At 47.7% G+C, this 21,635-nt stretch overlaps 1 protein-coding gene across 2 annotated transcripts; it reads left to right on the top strand.

The window, feature by feature from the left end:
- ETHE1 (ETHE1 persulfide dioxygenase) lies at window positions 1–21,593 on the top strand. 2 transcript variants are annotated; one of them, XM_050771203.1, is made up of 7 exons: window positions 1–181; window positions 611–755; window positions 922–1,070; window positions 17,610–17,739; window positions 20,012–20,101; window positions 20,964–21,080; window positions 21,394–21,593. In XM_050771203.1, exons 1-7 carry the CDS (start codon window positions 101–103, stop codon window positions 21,447–21,449), a joined length of 768 nt encoding a protein of 255 aa, XP_050627160.1. In that variant the 5' UTR covers window positions 1–100; the 3' UTR covers window positions 21,450–21,593. The 2 variants fall into 2 exon arrangements, with proteins under 2 accessions (XP_050627160.1, XP_050627161.1); XM_050771204.1 differs by having other exon boundaries at window positions 71–340.
- The last annotated feature ends 42 nt before the right edge of the window (window positions 21,594–21,635 follow it).

The raw sequence follows: 21,635 nt of genomic DNA, 5'->3' as shown, positions 1-21,635 counted from the left end.
CGTGCTCCGCCCCCGCCCCGCCCTTCCCGGGTCAGTGAGGGAGCGCCCGGCTCCCGCAGGCGCTCGGCCTCCGCTCATTGCTGATCCCGCGGTGGGCGCGATGGCGGGTTCTGTATTGAGGGTCGCCCGGCGGCAGCTGAGCCAGCATGGCGGGTCTGGAGCCCCCATCCTCCTGCGGCAGGTGCGGGTGGCTGGACCTAGGAGGGGACTACTGGGCGCTAGGCGGCAGCAAGGACGGAACTCCGGGGTCTCTTAATAGGGAGAGATCCGGGGGACCCACGCCTGCATCTTGCGGAAAGCGGGGTGGAGGTTTAGGGCTGGACTCTTGGGTCCTTTAAAGGTGAGTGGTCTGGGGGCCTCTGGGCTTGGGTCTGAACCCCTGGGTCCTCTATGAACGAACGTGCCGGGGACCCTGATTTTGGGATGTTAGAAAGTTGGAACTGTTTTGTTCTGATAGAGGAAGGTAGTGGGGCCCCGGACTCCCGACTCCAGGGGAAAGAGGGGGCTGGGGTTTCTGCTTCTGGATCTTAGGAAAAGGATAGAGTCAGTCAGCACTACTTGGTGGGTGGAAGTCCGGTTCTGCGCTCTCACCTGGGTTCCCCATTCCCAGATGTTCGAGCCCGTGAGCTGCACCTACACGTACCTACTGGGTGACAGAGAATCCCGGGAGGCCGTTCTGATCGACCCGGTCCTGGAAACAGCACCTCGGGATGCCCAACTGATCAAGGAGCTGGGGCTGCGGCTGCTGTATGCTGGTCAGTTCGGGGACCAAACTCTTGGGTTCCAGCGGGGCTGGGCTGCAGCGTCAGTGGAATGGGAAGCCAGGGGCCTGAACTCCTGAGTCTGAGGGAGAAGGATCTGGGCTGGGACTCCCAGGTTCTCTCTGTACCCTCCTGGACCTGTCCCTCCTCTCTCTCCCAGTGAATACCCACTGCCACGCGGACCACATTACAGGCTCGGGGCTGCTCCGTTCCCTTCTCCCTGGCTGCCAGTCTGTCATCTCCCGCCTTAGTGGGGCCCAGGCTGACTTGCACATTGAGGATGGAGACTCCATCCGCTTCGGGCGCTTCGTGAGTTGGGTGCTGGGTCCCCAAGAGGGTGGTGGCCTGAACTCCTTAAACTGAAGGGAAGAGGGTACTGGGGGTCTGGGATCCTGAGTCCTTGGGGAGGAGGGACCTCAGGACCTGGGTTTCTGACCCCTGAGCTCATGTTTCTGGGAGGGGGCACCATAAACCCAGGTGGGGCACTGGGGCAAGAGGCTCTGGGCAGGTGGAGCACTGGCGGAACTCCTAAGTCAACAGCATTTAAAGAGTTTCCTTCCTAAAGCTTAGGGACAGCTCTTTGGCCTGGCACGCATCTCTATAAAAGTTGATTAGGGTCTGGAATTCTGAGGGCAGGGCTGAGAAGGAAAGAGACCCAGTCCTGTCTTGCGGAAACCGTTTGAGGAAGGAGCATCTGGTTGCTTAGAACCTAGAGCCTAGGTCTAGGATTAGGACTGTGAGGACCCTGAAGTGCAACATTTAAGGAGGCACTAACTCTCAGGGTCCTGTAAGTGCAGGGTCCGCACCTGCGAGTGAGCGCCTCCTTAAATCTTGCACCAACAGCCTCACCCTAGTCTCAGCCCTGCAGTTGCCTCACACTGGAAAGATCTGAAGGTTCCTGCCTTCCTCACTCTCTTTGCCCCAGGCACCAGCGGGTTTCCGGCCAGAATTGCAACCGGGGCGTCGGCGGGAGGGTCAGGGAAGTTTCCCTCAGCGGGAGGGAAACAGCTGGCAGGGCATTTTTCTGATCAATTGCTAAAGATGTGTAATAAAGTTTTACTGACTTTGGGGACAGAATGTCAGCTGACAGAAGACAGCCTCCAGGTTAGAGAGTTTTGCTAAATAAGGACAGTTCATTTGAGTCAGAGTGTTTAGAGGAAATGAGGGCTGTGCGTGGGAAGAGAGTTTAGCTACAATGGTTACAGAAGCTTTATTTCAGGCCTTTTTCTGGAAGTAGGCAAAAATGCATTGTACATGTATGTGCATTGTACATAATAGTCAGGTGCTAACAAACATTTCTTGGAAAGAATGTTGAAAGGTTTAGCTATGGTAGATTTAGCTTCAGGTTTTTTTTTCTTTCTTTCTTTCTTTTTTTTTTAATTTGAGACTGGGTCTCTGTCACCCAGGCTGGAGTGCAGTCAGCCTCGACCTCCCAGGCTCAGGTGATCCTCCCACCTTAGCCTCACTGGCAGCTGGGACCACAAGCATGCACCACCACACCTGACTAATTTATGTATGTTCTTGTAGAGACAGGGTTTTGCTGTGTTGCCCAGGCTGGTCTTGAACTACTGGGCTCAAGTGATCCTCCTACTTTGGCCTCCTGAAGTGCTGGGATTACAGGCATGAGCTACTGCACCCACCCTTTTTTTGTTGTTGTTCGTTTGTTTGTTTTTGAGAAAGGGTCTTGCTCTGTCACCCAGGCTGGAGTGCAATGGTGGGATCATAGCTTACTGCAGCCTTGACCGTCTGAGCTCCAGTGATCCTCCTGCCTCAGTCTCCCAAGTAGCTGGGACTACAGGCACCTGCCACCATACCTGGCTAATTTTTAAATTTTTTGTTGAGCTGGGATCTCACTATGTTGCCCAGGCTTAATAGCTTTATTGATATAACCCACATAACATACGATTTATCTATTTCAAGTATACAATTCAGCGACTTTTAGTATATTCAGACTTGTTCATCCGTTACTACCATTAATTGGAAAATGTTTCCATTACTCCAAAAAGACCCCACACCCCTTAGCCATCACCCCTAACCTTCCCTTTCCCCTCCTCAGCCTTAGGCAATTTTTTTTTTTTTTAATTTGAGACAGGGTCTCACTTTGTTGCCCAAGCTAGAGTGCAGTGGTGCGATCTTGGTTTACTGCAACCTTCACCTCCCGGGTTCAAGTGATTCTTGTTTCAGCCTCCCAAGTAGCTGGGATTACAGGCATGAGCCACTAAGCCCAGCTAATTTTTTTTGTTTTATTTATTTAGTTGAGATGGAGTTTTGCTCTTGTTGCCCAGGCTGGAGTGCAATGGTGCTATCTCAGTTTACCGCAACCTCAGCCTCCTGGGTTCAAGCGATTCTCCCGCCTCAGCCTCCCGAGTAGCTGGGATTACAGGCATGCACCACCATGCCTGGCTAATTTTGTATTTTTAGTAGAGACGGGCTTTCTCCATGTTGGTCAGGCTGGTCTCCAACTCCCTACCTCAGGTGATCCACCTGCCTTGGCCTCCCAAAGTGTTGGGATTACAGGCATGAGCCACTGCGCCCGGCCACATTTTTATTTATTTTTTTGAGACAGAGTCTTGCTCTGTCACCCAGGCTGGAGTGCAGTGGTAAGCTCTCAGTTCACTGCAGCCTCTGCCTCCTGAGCGCAAGCGATTCATGAACCACCATGCCTGGCTTGTCTGAGATTTTGGAGATGGGGATCCATTTTTCTCTCCTTTATTTTTCCTTCTACTTTTAAAAAATGAATTGTTAGCCTGGGTGTGGCGGCTCACGCCTGTAATTTCAGCACTTTGGGAGGCCAAGGCGGATGGATTGCTTGAGCCCAGGAGTTTAAGACCAGCATGGTGAGACCCTGTCTCTACGAAACAATACAAAAGTTAGCAGGGCATGGTGGCACATACCTGGAGTCTGAGCCACTCAGGAGGCTGAGGTGGGAAGATTGCTTGAACCCAGAAGGTGGAGGTTGCAGTGAGATGTGATCACGCTACTGCACTCCAGCCTGGGTGACAGAGCAAGACCCTATCTCAAAAAAAAAAAAAAAAAAAAAAAAAAAAATTAAGGCCAGGCACCATGTCTCATGCCTGTAATCCCAGCACTTCGAGAGGCTAAGGCAGGTGGATCACTTGAGGTCAGGAGTTCGAGACCAGCCTCGCCAACATGGCAAAACCCTGTCTCTACTAAAAATAGAAAAATTAGGCAGTATAGTGGTGGGGCACCTGTAATCCCAGCTACTCAGGAGGCTGAGGCAGGAGAATCACTTGAATCCGGGAGGCAGAGTTTGCAGTGAGCCAAGATCGCACCACTGCACTCCAGTCTGGGTGACAAGGCGAGACTCCATCTCAAAAAACAAACAAACAAACAAAAACACTAGTTGTTAACATCCATTGAATGAAGTGAGTCCACATATTATACATGTGCATGAGTATTTACCCAGATCCTGATACAGAACTTGCCTATCACCCCACAAGGCTTCCTTGCCTCACTTTCTGGCCAATGACCACCCTGCCAAGGCACCATTGTTCTGATGCATTTAACCACAGGCCAATTTTGCTTGTTCTGACCTTATAAACAGGACTTACACAGTTTATTCTTTTGTGTCTGGCTTTTTTTCACACGTGATGTTGTTTAAACTTGGAGTTCTTTCCTACTTATTGCTATGTAGTAGCAGTTGGCTACCTTTTTCTGTGAAGGCCCAGATAGTAAATATTTTCAGTTTTTACAGGTAGCAGGGTCTCTGTGACAGCTACTCAGCTCTTATTGTGGTGTGAAAGCAGCCATAGACACTGCATAAATGAATAGGCATGGCTGTATTCCAATAAGACTTTATTTGTGGCCTTTAAATTTGGATTTCAGGCCAGGCTCATGCCTGTAATCCCAGCACTTTGACAGGCCGAGGCGGGTGGATCACCTGAGATCAGCCTGACCAACATGGTGAAACCTGGTCTCTACTAAAAATGCAAAATAAGCCGGGCATGGTGGGGTGTCCCTGTAGTCCCAGCTACTCGGGAGGCTGAAGCAGGGGAATCGCTTGAACCTCGGCTGGGCCGTGGAGGTTGCAGTGAGCCCAGATGGTGCCATTGCACTCTAGCATGAGTGACAAGAGCGAAACTCCATCTCAAAAAAATAAAAATAAAAAATAAAATTTGGATTTCATATAGTTTTTTTTTTTTTTTAAATTTTTTTTGAGACAAGCTCTTGCTCTGTTGCCCAAGCTGGTATGCACTGGCATGAGCATAGCTCATTGCAGCCTCCAACTCCTGGGCTCAGGTGATCCTCCCACTGTAGCCTCCTGAATAGTTGGGACTATGGGCATGTGCCACCATGCCCAGCTAATTTTTTTTTTTTTTGAGACGGAATCTCACTCTGTTGCCCAGGCTGGAGTGCAGTCCTGCGATCTCGGCTGACTGCAAGCTCCACCTCCCAGGTTCACACCATTCTCCTGCCTCAGCCTCCCAAGTAACTGGGACTACAGGCGCCCGCCACCACACTCGGCTAATTTTTTGTATTTTTGGTAGAGACGGGGTTTCACCGTGTTAGCCAGGATGGTCTCAATCTCCTGATCTCGTGATCTGCCCGCCTCGGCCTCCCAAAGTGCTGGGATTACAGGCATGAGCCACTGCGCTGGGCGGCCTAGCTACTTAAAAAAAAATTTTTTTTTTTTCCTTTTTTTTTTTTGAGATGGAGTCTTGCTCTGTCACCCAGGCTGGAGTGCAGTGGCGCTATCTCCACTCACTGCAAGCTCTGCCTCCTGGGTTCACGCCATTCTCCTGCCTCAGCCTCCCGTGTAGCTGGGACTACAGGCGCCCGCCACCGCGCCCGGCTCATGTTTTGTATTTTTAGTAGAGACGGGGTTTCACTGTGTTAGTCAGGATGGTCTCTGAGTCTTGCTGTGTTGCTCAGGTTGGTCTCGAACTCCTGGCCTCAAGCAACCTTCCTGCCTTGGCCTCCCAAAGTGTTGGGATTACAGGTGTGAGCCCCACTGTGCCCAGCCTCATCTAGTTGTTACATGTTACTTTGATAGTTTTCAATGTGAAAAAAAAGTTAAAATGATTCTTAGCTTACTTACAAAAACCTACAAAGGACTTACAAAAACAGATGGCAGGCCAAATTTCATCCACTGGCCATAATTTTTGCCCTACAAAATGAGCGAGTTGTGGTGGCTCCTAGGCTCAAGCAGTCCTCCTGCCTCAGCCTCCCAAAGTACAAAGTGAATTACAGGCATGAGCCACCACACCCCATTTTCCCTCTGATTATTCAGTTTTTGGCTACCATGAATAATGCTGCTATGAAGATTCTTCCGCAAATATCTTGGGGAACATTGTCCCCAAGTGACTTGCTGGGTCACTGAGTCGACAAATGTTTAACTTTCATAGAAAATCCCAGTTTCTTGAACTAGTTGTTCATCTTACACAAAAGGTGGGACAAATTTAAGTGGTTTTATTGTAGAATGAGTTTTCTTTCTTTTTTTTTTTTTTGAGACAGAGTATCACTCTGTCACCCAGGCTGGAGTGCAGGGGCACAATCTTGGCTCACTGCAACCTCTGCCTCCCTCTGGGAGCCTCAGTTCCCTGCGCTAAAACACAGGGTTTATCACAGCACCCTCCTCTTGAGACTGTTTCAAGGATTAGCTGACTGCCCTCAGGGTCTCCAACCCAGAGATTTCCCTTCTAGGTGTGAAGCCCAGAGACACACTTGCTCCTGTGCACAAAAGATAGCAGGGGTGTAGGGCAGGGGACAAAGCACACAGCAAGGGACTGTTTAATACATGATGACGCTACATGGCAGTGGATCACCGAAACAGGAACAATTCTTTTTTTTTTTTCTTTTCTGAGACAGAGCCTCACTCTTTCGCCCAGGCTGGAGTGCAGTGGCGCAATCTCGGCTCACTGCAACCTCCACCTTCCAGGTTCAGGTGATCCTTCCGCCTCAGCCTCTCCACTAGCTGGTATTATAGGCGTGTGCCACCATGTCTGGCTAAATTTTGTGTTTTTATTAGAGACGGGGTTTCGCCATACTGCCAGGCTGGTCGTGAGCTGCTGGCCTCAAGTGATCTGCCTGCCTCAGCCTCCCAAAGTGCTGAAATTACAGGTGTGAGCCACCGCGCCTGGCCCGAGTTTTTTTTTTTAATAAACAATGAGAAGTGAACAGCTTAGCTGCCACAGGGCGGCCAAATCAGAAAGTTAGGCTTGCCTGTTAAATACGCTGGCTTAGAGAAGTACTGCTGAAAACACTGATCCCCCAGGTCCCTTAGAATCAGAGTCTGATTTAATTGTTCTGGGTGGGCGCAAGGAATTGGCATGTTTTAAAAGCTCCACCATTGATTCTTATGTGACTCAAGTGTGGGTTTCAATACTTCCTCCTTTTAAAATTGTGAAACAAGTAATTTTTCTTCCAACATTTTATTATGAAAAATTTAAAGCATAGAGAAAAGCTGAATTTTTTTTTTTTTTTTTTTTTTGAGACAGGGTCTCACTTTGTTATCCAGGCTGGAGCGCAGTGTTGCAATCACAGCTCACTGCAGCCTCAGCCTCCTGGCTCAAGCAGTCCTCCTGCCTCAGCTTTCCAAATAGCTGGAACAACAGGTGTGCACCACCACTCCTGGCTAGTTTTTGTGTTTTTTGTAAAGACGAGTTTTGCCACATTGCCCAGGCTGGCCTCGACCTCCTGGGCTCAGGCAATCCTCCCTCCTTGGCCTCCCAAAGTGCTGGGATTAGAGTGAGCCACTGCACCAGGCTTAAATTTTTTTTTTACAGTATACTTCTCCATCCATCAATCCATCTTTTTTTCTTTTGAGATGGAGTCTCATTCTGTTTCCTAGGTTGGCGTACAGTGGCACAATCTTGGTTTACTGCAACCTCCGCCTCCTGGGTTCAAGTGATTCTCTTGTCTCAGCCTCCCAAGTAGCAGTAGCTGGGTTTACAGGTGAGCGCCACCATGCCCGCTTAATTGATTTTTAAAATATTTTTAGTGGAGATGGGGTTTCACCATGTTGGCCAGGCTGGTCTCGAACTCCTGACCTCAAATGATCCACCTGCATTGACCTCCCAAAGTGCTAGGATTACAGGTTTGAGCTTCTGTGCCCGACCTATTTTTTTTTTGGATGGGGTCTGGCTATGTTGTCCAGTCTGGTATTTTGAACCCTGGCTAAGATGATCCTCCTGCCTCAGCCTCCCAAGTAGCTGGGCCTACAGACATGCACCATCATGCCTTGCTGTAATTGTTCTGTTTTATTTTTAGTTATTATTGATTTATTAGTGTGCCTAATTTATAAATTAAACTCTATCATAGGTGCGTATGTATAGGAAAAAGCATAGTGTGTAGGGTTCTGTACTATCTGCGGTTTTAGGCATCCACTCCCGGTCTTGAAATCTATCCCAGGCAGATAAGAGGGGTTTACTATAGTTTTGAATAATGGAGGGAAAGAACTTGGGAACCAAATGGAAAAGAAGCTGAGCGCTTACTTGCCACCAGGGGGCAGTGTAGGCTGTGGGAACTCCAAGGCCAGCAGGCTGAATGCTTTACAGGATCCCTTCTGGGTTGTGTTTCTTTGATGAGTGTAGTTTCAGGTTTAGCTGCTGCAGGGAACAGATGAAAGAAAAGCTCGGGGGTGTGTCACGGACATGATGCATCACGGAAGGGAAGAATGAATTCGTTGAAAGAATTTGGGGTTAGGCTGGGCTGTTGGGGAAATCACTCGACAAGTTTCAGGGACAATTAAGGGTGCTTTAGGTCAAGATGTTATGTGTTCCCCACCCACAATTTCTTATTTTGAATTTTTTAAAATCTACATTGAAATAATAGTACAAAATATAACAACACACAAGCACATGCCGGGCGCGGTGGCTCACGCCTGTAATCCTAGCACTTTGGGAAGCCGAGGTGTGCGGAGGTCAGGAGTTTGAGATTAGCCTGGCCAACGTGGTGAAACCCCGTCTCTACTAAAAATACAAAAATTAACCGGGCATGGTGGCACGCTCCTGTAATCCCAGCTACTCAAGAGGCTGAGGCATGAGAATCACTTGAACACCCAGGAGGTGGAGGTTGCAGTGAGCCGAGATCGCGCCACTGCACTCCAGCCTGGGCAACAGAGCCAGACTCTGTCTCAAAAGAAAAAAAAATACACAAGCACAGATTTCATCAGCCATCAGAGGAATTATGTCAGTACAGGTCACGAAACTTTTACAACCACCCCCCTAGCCCTGCCCCGTGAATGTTTTTGGGGAATGAGAGTGAAAATGGGCGAAAAGTCCATAAATAGTTTTGATCTTGCAGACTGTCAGGGTTCCCTAGGCTATACTTTGAGACTTACTCTTTCACAAAACGTTTGTCACATCTAACAAAATATGCAGTAACTTTATATCATCATTAAATATTCAACCTGTGTTCAGATGTCTCCAATTACCCTAGGAATAATTTTTACAGCTTTTTTTTTTCTTTCTTTCTTTTTTTGGTAGGGATAGGATCTCACCATGTTGCCCAGGCTGGTCTCAATCTCTTGGGCTCAAACGATCCTCCCCTTTTGGTGATTCAAAGTGCTGTGATTATAGGTGTGAGCCGCGGTGCCCAGCCTACAGCTGTTTTTAGGAACCAGGATGCAATTGAGCTTAGTGTTTGGCCATTTATGTCTATTTAGCCTCATGTGTGTGTTTTCTTTTTCCTTCTTTGCTTTTTGTTTTGTTTTCTTTTTATTTTTTATTTATTTATATTTATTTATTACTTTTTATTTATTAAAAATATTTTTGGGGCCGGGCGCGGTGGCTCAAGCCTGTAATCCCAGCACTTTGGGAGGCCGAGACGGGCGGATCATGAGGTCAGGAGATCGAGACCATCCTGGCTAACACGGTGAAACCCCGTCTCTACTAAAAAATACAAAAAACTAGCCGGGCGAAGTGGCGGGTGCCTGTAGTCCCAGCTACTCGGGAGGCTGAGGCAGGAGAATGGCGTGAACCCGAGAGGAGGAGCTTGCAGTGAGCTGAGATCTGGCCACTGCACTCCAGCCTGGGTGACAGAGCAAGACTCCGTCTCAAAAAAAAAAAAAAATTTTGGATCTAGAACAGTTTCATATCCTTTTGCTCCAGGATATTACTTTTTTTTTTTTTTTTTTTTTTTTTGAGGTGGAGTCTTGCTCTGTCACTCAGGCTGGAGTGCAGTGGCATGATCTCTGCTCACTGTAACCTTTGCCTCCCAAGTTCAAGCGATTCTACCACCTCAGCCTCCCCAGTAGCTGGGACTGTAGGCGTGTGCCAGTACACCTGGCTAATTTTTTTTTTTTTTTTTTGAGACAGAGTCTTACTCTGTCACCCAGGCTGGAGTGCAGTGGCGCGATCTTGGCTCACTGCAGCCTCCGCTTCCTGGGTTCAAGCAATTCTCCTGCCTCAGCCTCCCGAGTAGCTGGGATTACAGACATGCACTACCACTCCTGGTTAATTTTTGTACTTTTAGTATCGATGGGGTTTCACCGTGTTCACCAGGCTGGTCTCAAATTCCTGACCTCAAGTGATCCGCCTGCTTCGGCTTCCCAAAGTGCTGGGATTACAGGCATAAGTCACTGTGCTCGGCCTCCAGGGTGTTAACTTTTGAAGCTTCTGACATGCTGTCTTCTAAAATATTCCACATTCTGGATGTGTTCAACTGTTTTCTCATGGTGTGTCATTTAACTTATCCTACTAAAACTTTTCTTTCCTATGTACTGAAGTAGATTGTAGATATTTTTGTTTTAGTTAATAATAATAGGCTGGACACAGTGGTTCACACCTATAATCCCAGGACTTTGGGAGGTTGCGGTGGGAGGATAGTTTGAGCCCAGGAATTTGAGACCAGCCTGGGCAACATTGCAAGACCCTGTCTCTGCAAAAAATTAAAAACAAATTAGCCAGGCATGGTGGTGTGCCTATAGTCCCAGCTACTGGAAAGGCTGGTGTGGGAGGATTACTTGAGCCTGGGAGTTCCAGGCTTCAGTGAGCCATGATTGTGCCACTGTACTCCAGCCTGGGTACAGTGTGAGGCCTTGTCTCAAAAAAAAAGCATTTTTTATATATATATAAAATATAAAAATAAAATATACATATATATACAAAATATATAACTATATATAAAAAAAAAATATATATATATATATATATTTTTTTTCCCCCTGAGATGGAGTCTCACTGTGTTGCCCAGGCTGGAGTAAAGTGGCGTGATCTTGGCTCACTGCAACTTCTGCCTCCCGGGTTCACACGATTCTCCTGCCTCAGCCTCCTGAGTAGCTGGGATTACAGGTGCACACCACCACACCTGGCTAATTTTTTGTATTTGTATTTTTATTTTTATTTTATTTATTTTTTTTTTTGAGGCGGAGTCTTGCTCTGTCGCCCAGGCTGGAGTGCAGTGGCGCGATCTCGGCTCACTGCAAGCTCCGCCTCCCGGGTTCCCGTCATTCTCCTGCCTCAGCCTCCCGAGTAGCTGGGACTACAGGCGCTGCCACCACGCCCCGGCTAATTTTTTTGTATTTTTAGTGGAGACGGGGTTTCATTGTGTTAGCCAGGATGGTCTCGATCTCCTGACCTCGTGATCCGCCCGTCTCGGCCTCCCAAAGTGCTGGGATTACAGGCTTGAGCCACCGCGCCCGGCCTTTTTGTATTTTTAGTAGAGATGGGGTTTCACTATGTTGGCCAGACTGGTCTCGAACTCCTGACCTTGTGATCCGCCTGCCTCAGCCTCCCAAAGTGCTGGGATTACAGGCGTGAGCCACCGCGCCTGGCCGCATTTAATACATTTAACCTACTAAACATCATAGGTTAGTCTAGTCTACCTTAAAGTGCTCAGAATATTTACATTAGCCTACAGTTGGGCAAACTCATCTAACACAAAGCCTATTTTATACAAGAGTGTTGAATATCTCATGTAATGCATTGAATACTGTATTGAAAGTGAAAAACCGAATGACTGTATGGGTGCATGGAATATGATTTCTATTGAAAGCATATCACTTTTGGCTGGGTGCAGTGGCTCATGCCTGTAATCCCAGCACACTGGGAGGCTGAGATGGGAGGACTGCTTGAGGCCAGGAGTTCAAGACCAGGCTGGTCAACATAGTGAGAGCCCGTCTCTACTGAAAAAAAGAAATAAAATGTATCACTTTCACACTATTGTAAAGTCAAAAAATTGTAAGTCATCGAGTGCATCACACCTGTAATCCCAACACTTTGGGAGGCCAGTGTGGGCAAAAATTAGCTAGGCCCAGTGGTGCGTGCCTGTAATCCCAGCTACGCAGAAGGCTGAGGCACAAGAATCACTTCAACCCAGGAGTCCGAGGTTGCAGTGAGCCGAGATCATGCGATGCGCTACACAGCCTGGGCGACAGAGAGAGACTCTGTCTGGAAAAAAAAAAAAAAAAAAACCAGGCCTGGTGGCTGACTCACACCTGTAATCCCAGCACTTTGGGAGACCAAGGCGGGCAGATCATTTGAGGTCAGGAATTTGAGACCAGCCTGGCCAACGTGGTGAAACTCCATCTCTACTAAAAAGACAAAAATTAGCCAGGCATGGTGGTGGGTGCCTGTAATCCCAGCTACTCGGGAGGCTGAGGCAGGAGAATTGCTTGAACCCGGGAGGCGGAGGTTGCAGTGAGCCGAGATCACACCACTGCACTCCAGCCTGGGTGACAGAGTGAGACTCTGTTTACAAAAAAAAAATTAAAAAAAATCTTAAGTCAGACCATCTTAAGTCAAGGACCACATGTATACCAAGGTTTGAGCCACAGGGTATGTGTAGATTTAGCTTTAGTAGAAACTGCCCAGTAGTTTTCTGTGTACTCTTCCACCATGGTGTATGACAGTTTCAGTTGCTTCAAATCAATCTTTCATTCCAGCCATTCTGATGTTGTGTAGTGGCGTCCTATTGTGGTTTTACTTTTATTTCTTTGATGACAGATGAAGTTGGGCACCTTTTAATGTGTTTGTTCCATCTGGGCACCCTCTTTTGCAGTGTTTTTTTTCAAGTCTTTGCTAATTTTTCTATTAGGGAGTCCTTCTTATTGATTTGTAGATGATCTTTATATATTCTGGATCCAAGAACTTTGTTGGATCCAGTACAGCTCCTTTACCTGTGGTTTCACTTTCTGTGGTTTCAGTTATCTGTGGTCAACCATAGCCTGAAGATATTCAATGGAAAATTCCAGAGATAAACAATTAGTAAGTTTTAAATTGTACATCATTCTGAGTAGCATGATAAAATCTCACACCATCCCACTCAGGACATGAATTATCCCTATGTCCAGTGTATCCATGCTGTATAGGAGTATGTTACCTGCCCACTAATCACTTAGTAGCCTTCTTGGTTATCAGATAAAGAAAACCATAGTATTGGCCAGTGACGGTGGCTCATGCCTGTAATCTAAGCATTTGGGGAGCCTGAGGTGGGTGAATCACCTCAGGTCAGGAGCTCAAGACGAGCCTGACCAACATGGTGAAACCCCATCTCTACTAAAAAAATACAAAAATTATCTGGGCATGGTGGTGGGTGCCTGTAATCCCAGCTTGAGGGGCTGAGGTAGGAGAATCGCTTGAACCTGGGAGAGGGAGGTTGCAGTGAGCCGAGATCATGCCATTGCACTCCAGCCTGGGCGACAGAGCCAGACTGTGTCTCAAACAAAACAAAACATAGTATTTATAGGGTTTGCACTATCTCAGGTTTCAGTTTTCCACTGGGGTCTTGAAGGTATCCCCTGCAGATAAGGAAGGACTAGTGTTTATGTTTGTAAATATCATTTCTCACTCTAAGGCCCACTTTTTTCACTATCTTTTTTTCTTTTTTTTGAGACAGACTCTTGCTCCGTTACCCAGGCTGGAGTGTAGTGGCGCGATCTCCGCTCACTGCAAGCTCCACCTCCTGAGTTCATGCCATTCTCCTGCCTCAGCCTCCCGAATAGCTGGGACTACAGGTGCCCACCACTATGCCCGGCTAATTTGTTTTGTATTTTTAATAGAGACGGGGTTTCACCATGTTGGCCAGGATGGTCTCGATCTCTTGACCTCGTGATCTGTCTGTCTCGGCCTCCCAAAGTGCTGGGATTACAGGCGTGAGCCACTGCGCCCGGCCCTTTTTTTTTTTAAGGTGGAGTTTCACTCTTGTCATCCAGGCTGGAGTACAATGGTGCAATCTTGGCTCCTCCGCCTCCCGGATTCAAGCAATTCTCCTGCCTCAGCCTCACAAGTAGCTGGGATTACAAGCATGCGCCACCACGCCTGGCTAATTTTTGTATTTTTAGTAGAGATGGGGTTTCACCACATTGCCCGGGGTGGTCTTGAACTCCTGACCTCAGGTAATCTGCCCGCCTTGGCCTCCCAAAGTGCTGGGATTACAGGTGTGAGCCATTGTGCCCAGCCACTACTGCCTATTTTGTATTTTTAAAAGTATAAAATATTACTGAATTTTATTTCAACAGTATTGCTTTTAATGACTGTTGAGTATTTCATTTTTATATTAGTGTGCTTAACTTTTTAAAATTGATTTGTAAGATCTGTTTGGATATTAAGTATATTGACCACTGTGTGGTATGTATATGTTACAAATATATTTTCCCTGCATATTGGTTCTCTTTAGATTTTGTTTATGGTGTTGCTGCCATTCAGAAACTTCTGACTGATCTTTTCCTTAATGATTTATCACTTTAGATGTCGCATTTGAATATCCCTTCTGTATTAGTCTGTTCTCACGCTGCTAATAAAGACATACCTGAAGGCCGGGCACAGTGGCTCACGCCTGTAATCCCAGCACTTTGGGAGGCCAAGGCGGGCGGATCACGCAGTCAGGAGTTTGAGACTAGCCTGACCAACGTGGTGAAACTCCATCTCTACTAAAAACACAAAAATTAGCCAGGTGTGGTGGTGCATATCTGAAATCCCAGCGACTCAGGAGGCTGAGGCAGGAGAATCGCTTGAACCTGGGAGGTGGAGGTTTCAGTGAGCCAAGATTGTGCCACTGCACTGCAGCCTGGGTGACAGAGCAAGACTCTGTCTCAAAAAAAGCAAAAACAAAAACATACCTAAGACTGGGTCATTTATAAAGAAAAAGGGGTTTAATGGGCTCACAGTTCCACATGGCTTGGGAGGCCTCCCAATCATGGTGGAAGGCAAAGAAGGAGCAAAGGTACTGCTTACATGGCGGCAGGCAAGAGATCGTGTGCAGGGGAACTGCCCTTTGTAAGATCATCAGATCATGTGAGACTTATTCACTATCACGAGAAAAACCCACCCCCATGATTTAATTACCTCCCACCAGGTCCCTCCCACAACCCGTGGAGATTATGGGAGCTACAATTCAAGATGAGATTTGGGTGGGGACACAGCCAAACCATAGTCCACTTTGGTCCCCACCCAAATCTCATGTCCTCACATTTCAAAACCAATCATACCTTCCCAACAGTCCCCCAAAGTCTCAACTCATTTCAGCATTAACTCAAAAGTCCACAGTCCAAAGTCTTATCTGAGACTGGGCATGGTGGCTCACCTGTTATCCCAGCACTTTGGGAGGCCAAGGCAGGCAGATCACCTGAGGTCACGAGTTCAAGACCAGCCTGGCCAAAATAGTAAAACCCTGTCTATACTAAAAATACAAAACTTAGCCAGGCATGGGGGCACACGCCTGTAGTCTCAACTACTCAGGAGGCTGAGACACAAGACTTGATTGAATCTGGGAGGCAGAGGTTGCAGTGAGCCAAGATCGTACCACCCCACCCCAGCCTGGGTGACACAACAAGATTCTGTCTCTGAAAAAAAAAAACCCAACAAAATAAAGTCTCATCTGAGACAAGGCAAGTCCCTCCCACCTATGGGCCTGTAAAATCAAAAGCAAGTTTAGTTACTTCCTAGATATAATGGGGTACAGAGATTGGGTAAACACATCCATTCCAAATGGAAGAAATTGGCCAAAATGAAGGGGCTACAGGCTCCATGCAAGTCCTAAATCCAGTGGGGCAGTCAAATCTTAAAGCTCCAAAAAGATCTTCTTTGACTCCGTGTCTTACATCCAGGTCACGCTGATATAAGAGGTGGGTTCCCATGGTCTTGGGCAGCTCTGCCCCTCTGGCTTTGCAGGGTACAGCCCCCCTCCTGGCTGCTTTCACGGGCTGATGTGGAGTATCTGTGGCTTTTCCAGGCATATAGTGCAAGCTGTCGGTGGATCGACCATTCTGGGGTCTGGAGGGCGATGGCCCTCTTCTCACAGCTCCATTAGGGGCAGTGCCCCAGTGGGGACTCTGGGGGCTCCCACTCCACATTTCCCTTTTGCACTGCCCTAGCAGAGGTTCCCTATGAAGGCTACACCTCTGCATGGACGACCAGGCATTTCCATACAGCCTCTCAAATCTAGGTGGAGGTTCCCAAACCTCTGTTCTTGACTTCTGCTCACCAGCAGGCCCAGCACCATGTGTAAGCCACCAAGACTTGGGGCTTGCACCCTCTGAAGCAATGGCCTGAGCTGTACTTGGCCCCTTTTAGCCCCAGCTGGGATGCAGGGCACCAAGTCCTGAGATTGCACAAAACAGCAAGGCCATGGGCCCAGCCCATGTAACCATTTTTTCTCCTAGTTCTCTGGGCCTGTGATGGGAGAGGCTGCTGTGAAAACCTCTGATGTGCCCTGGAGACATTTTTCCCATTGTCTTGGTGATTAACATTTGGCTCCTAGTGACTTACGCAAATTTCTGCAGCAGGCTTGAATTTTTCCTCAGAAAATGGGTTTTTCTTTTCTATCACATTGTCAGGCTGCAAATTTTCCAAACATTTATGCTCTGTTTCCCTTTTAAACATAGGCTCCAATTCCAAACCATATCTTTGTGAATACATAAAACTGAAATGAATGCTTTTAACAGCACTCAGGTCACCTCTTGAATGCTTTCCTGCTGAGAAATTTCTTCTACTAGGTACCCTAAATCATCTATCTCAAGTTCAGAGTTCCACAGATCTCAAGGGCAGGGGCAGAATGCTGCCAGTCTCTTTGCTAACACATAACAAAAGTGACCTTTATCCCAGTTCCCAAAAAGTTCCTCATCTCCATCTAAGACCATGTCAGCCTGGACTTCATTGTCCATATCACTCTCAGCATGTTGGTCAAAGCCATTCAACAAGTCTCTAGGAAGTTCCAAACTTTCCCACATTCTTTTATCTTCTGAGCCTTCCAAACTGTTCAAACCTTTGCATGTTACCCAGTTCCAAAGTCACATTTTCACGTCTCCTTATAGCAGCACTTCACTCTACTAGTACCAATTTACTGTATTAGTCTGTTCTCATGCTGCTAATAAAGACATCCCTGAGACTGGGTCATTTATAAAGAAAAAGAGGTTTAATGGACTCACAGTTCCACATGGCTGGGGAGGCCTCACAATCAGGGTAGAAGGCGAAGGAGGAGCAGAGAGCAAAGGCATGTCTTACATGGCAGCAGGCAAGAGAGCATGTGCGGGGGAACCGCCCTTTATAAAACCGTCAGATTTCATGAGACTTATTCACCATCACGAGACAGCATGGGAGAAACCTGCCCCCTTTATTAAATTACCTCCCATGACATATGGGGATTATGGGACCTATAATTCAAGATGAGATTTGGGTGGGGACACAGCCAAACCGTATCACCTTCCCAACCAGAGGTTATTGTATTTTTGTTGTTGTGTGTCACAGCTTTGTGGTTTTATTTTTCACACATTGAAATATTTAATCCACTTGGAGTTTACTCTGATAATATAAGATTAGAGCCTGGGAATCTAAATTTTTACCAAAATATGCATCTAGATAAGACCTTGGAGTAGGGTGGGGCTTTGGGGACCCGTTTCATCTTGAAGGATTCTTGGTGACTCTCTCTGTACTCTGCCACCCCTGCCAGGCCTTGGAGACCAGGGCCAGCCCTGGCCACACCCCAGGCTGTGTCACCTTCGTCCTGAATGACCACAGCATGGCCTTCACTGGAGATGCCCTGTTGATCCGTGGGTGTGGGCGGACAGACTTCCAGCAAGGTGACCAGCTCCTTTATCCAGCCCAAGATCTTTATATAGTTACATGTGTGTCAAGTGTTGAAGTATCTGTTACAAGAATGAATGGATGGACATTAGACTTTTAGGAGGCTTCAGTATTAAATTCAAGGAGTTTCCCTGCTAGAGCAGTGGTCCCCAACCTTTCTGGCACCAAGGACTGGTTTTGTGGAAGTTAATTTTTCCATGGACCATGGCGGTGCATAGTTTTGGGGATTCAAATGCGTTACATTTATTGTGCACTTTATTATTATTACATTGCAATAGATAATGAAATAATTATGTAACTAACCATCATGTAGAATCAGTGGGAGCCCTGAACTTGTTTTCCTACACTAGATGGTCCCATGTGAGAGAGATGGAAGATAGTGACAGATCATCAGGCATTAGATTCTCATAAGGAGAACATAACCTAGATCCCTCCCACGTGCAGTTCACAATAGGGTTTGTGCTCCTATGAGAATCTAATGTTGCCGTGGATCTGACAGGAGGCAGAGCTCAGGTGGTAATGGGAGCGATGGGGAGCAGCTGTAAATACAGATGAAGTTTTGCTCAGTCACCTGTGGCTCACCACCTTCTGCACAGCCCAGTTCCTAACAGACCACGGACCAGTACCCAGGGTTGAGGACCCCCATGCTAGAGTATGGGAAGAGTTAGATTCAGGGGCTTAGCTGTTGGGGGACAGTTAGATTCAGGGGTGTATTAGTTACCTATTTGAGCCTAGCTTGGGCAACATAGTGAGACTCCCTCTCTAAGAAACAAATATAGCTTAAAAAAAAAAAAAAAGAAAAGAAAAAAGAAGGGCTGGGTGTGGTGGCTCACGCCTGTAATCCCAGCACTTTGGGAGGCCAAGGCAGGTGGATCATGAGGTCAGGAGTTCAAGAAACCCTGTCTCTAAAAATACAAAAATTAGCTGGCTGTGGTGGTGGGTGCCTATAATCCCAGCTACTCAGGAGGCTGAGGCAGAGATTTGCTTGAACCCAGGAGGCGGAGGTTGCAGTGAGCCGAGATTGTGCCACTGCACTCCAGCCTGGGTGACAGAGCGAGACTCCATTGCAAAAAAAAAAAAAAAAAAAAAAAAAAAAGCGAGAGAGAAAAAAAGAAGTTGTTAGAGCCAGCAGTTTATTTGCCAGGGAGCAATGATCCATTTAGAGTCTAGCTGCTAGGGGCCGTTAGATTTAGGAGCTTCCCTGTGGAAAGGGAGTGTAGTTTCAGAATCTCAGGGTTGGGCCATCCTTTGAGCATGTGTGACAATGTGGGGTTAACACTAGGCCTGGAATTTAGCTGCCTTGCAGGGAGAAGTGAGGCTGGATGAGAGGGAAAGACAGAAGCCATGATGAGATGGTCATGGGAAGCCACATCCCCAGGCGTCTTCCTCCCTCTTCCCTCTCTCCTTATCTCTGCGTCTCAGTCTCTGTCTTTTTCTCTTCAAGGCTCCCAGTCTTCCGTTTATCCATTCGAAGTACAGTCAGGAAGCTGAAGGATTTAGGCTGAAATGCAAGGTGGAAGAGAGGTTTGCCCCCTACTTAGGACTCAGAGCTGCTTGTGGGGACCATGGCATCACACTCTCCTCCTGGGCCTCATGTCTTCAGTTTCTTTCTTTTTTTCATTTTGTTGTTGTTTTTTTTTAGACAGGGCCTCACTCTGTCTCCCAGGCTGGAGTGCAGTGGTGTGATCTTGACTCACTGCAACCTCCACCTCCCAGGTTCAAGCAATTCTCCTGCTTCAGCCTCCTGAATAGCTGGGATTACAGGCATGCGCCACCACACCTGGCTAATTTTTGTATTTTTAGTAGAGACAGGGTTTCACCATGTTGGCCAGGCTGGTCTCAAACTCCTGACCTCAGGTAGTCCACCTGCCTCAGCCTCCCAAAGTGCTAGGATTACAGGCATGAGCCACTGCACCTGGCTTTGTCTTCAGTTTCTTACCTTCTAGTCCACCTTCCTTGTTCAGAACCTTTACTTGACATCCCCTGGGTGACAGCCAAGGTCACAAATGACACTCTTTGGTGCTTCATGGTGTCATTCCAACCCTATTTACAGCCATGCTGAATTTCTCACCATTCCTCAATTCTTTGTACATGCTGTTCCATCTGCCTAGAATGCCTTTCCCTGTTCTCTACTTAGACAAAGGGATATTGGCAGGACATGAAGGAGATGCTTTAGCTATAGTGATTTTATCCTCTCACCCTTTTCTTGAAGGAAGGGGTTAGACAGAATCCTGTTGATCCACTGACCTCTGATCTTTCCTTCCCCAGGCTGTGCCAAGACCTTGTACCACTCGGTCCATGAAAAGATCTTCACACTTCCAGGCGACTGTCTGATCTACCCTGCTCATGATTACCATGGTGAGGGCTTCCTGGAGGAGCTGGGATTACAGACCCATGCCTGTAATCCCAGCTGTTCGGGAGGTTGAGGCAGGAGAATTGCTTGAACCTGGGAGGTGGAGGTTGCAGTGAGCCAAGATCACACCACTGCACTCCAGCCTGGGAGACAGAGTGAGGCTCTGTCTCAAAATAATAATAATAATAATAATAACTTTGAAAGGGGAGTGTAAATCTCTGTAATCCTTGTAGGGCATGAAGACTACCAGTCTCAGAAATTTCTCTGGGCAAAAAAAATTAAGTGTTTGAGGCTGGGCAAGGGGGCTCACACCTGTAATCCTAGCACTTTGGGAGGCTGAGGCAGGAGGCTTGTTTGAGCCCAGGAGTGAGTTCGAGACCAACCTGAGTAACATGGCAAAACTCTGCCTCTACAAAATACAAAAAATTAGCCAGGCAGGGTGGCATGCTGCCAGCTACTTGAGAGGCTGTGGTAGGAGGATTGCTTGAGCCCAGGAGGTTGAGGCTGCAGTGAGCTATGATCATACCACTATATTCCAGCCTAGGTGATATAGCAAGACCCTGTCTCAAAAAAAAAAAAAAAAGATAAAAGTGCCTGAGCCTGCTGTGTGTGGATGTAGAAACTATGTGACTGCCAGATGCCTGGAATTCTGCAGGGCATGGGTTTTCCTGGGCTTTACTTGCGGAGCTTAGGGAACTGGGGAAAACTACATTTCCCATAGTTCCCATGGAGGAGGGAAAGCTATTTTAGGAATATTCTGGGAAGAACCCCTGCCAGAGAGGCACCCAAAGCCTCCTAGGGAATGTAGTTCTGAGAGGCCTGAGGCACTGGACTCCTTGACTTTCCTTCCCCTCCCTTGGCCACTAGGGTTCACAGTGTCCACCGTGGAAGAGGAGAGGACTCTGAACCCTCGGCTCACCCGCAGCTGTGAGGAGTTTGTCAAAATCATGGACAACCTGAACTTGCCTAAACCTCAGCAGATAGGTGAGCAGCTGGGGACCTGGGCTCCTGGGTCTGAGGGAGGAGGGACTGGGAGCCTGGACTCCCGGATCTGAGGGAGGAGGGGCTGGGGGCCTGGGCTCCTGGGTCTGAGGGAGGAGGGGCTGGGGGCCTGGGCTCCTGGGTCTGAGGGAGGAGGGGCTGGGGGACTGGACTCCTGGGTCTGAGGGAAGGAGTGGGCTCAGGACCAAAACTCTAGTTCCCCGAAGAGGAAAGGTTCCTAGGATTTCTGGGTCTCCAGTGGGGCCTGGAGCTCTGCCTAGGCCCCTTAGTTTTAACCTTGATTTCTTCTTTTCAGACTTTGCTGTTCCAACCAACATGCGCTGTGGGGTGCAGACACTGACCCCTGCCTGATCTCACTTCTGTCAGATGCTCCCATCCAGTATTAATGCACTAGGTGGGAAGAGAGGGCGGCGTCCACACTGCACCTCTCCTTTCCCACCCCATGCCCGAACCCCAGCCCCTGGAGCTTCCTAAATAAAACTTTTTTTAACGTGAGTCTGACGTCTACCTATTTTCTAGGGGAACCAGTTGGGTTTC

The sequence above is a fragment of the Macaca thibetana genome, chromosome 19 (genome assembly GCF_024542745.1).
Source record: "Macaca thibetana thibetana isolate TM-01 chromosome 19, ASM2454274v1, whole genome shotgun sequence".
Lineage (NCBI taxonomy): Eukaryota > Metazoa > Chordata > Mammalia > Primates > Cercopithecidae > Macaca > Macaca thibetana.
This window is presented reverse-complemented; position numbering and strand designations above follow the sequence as displayed.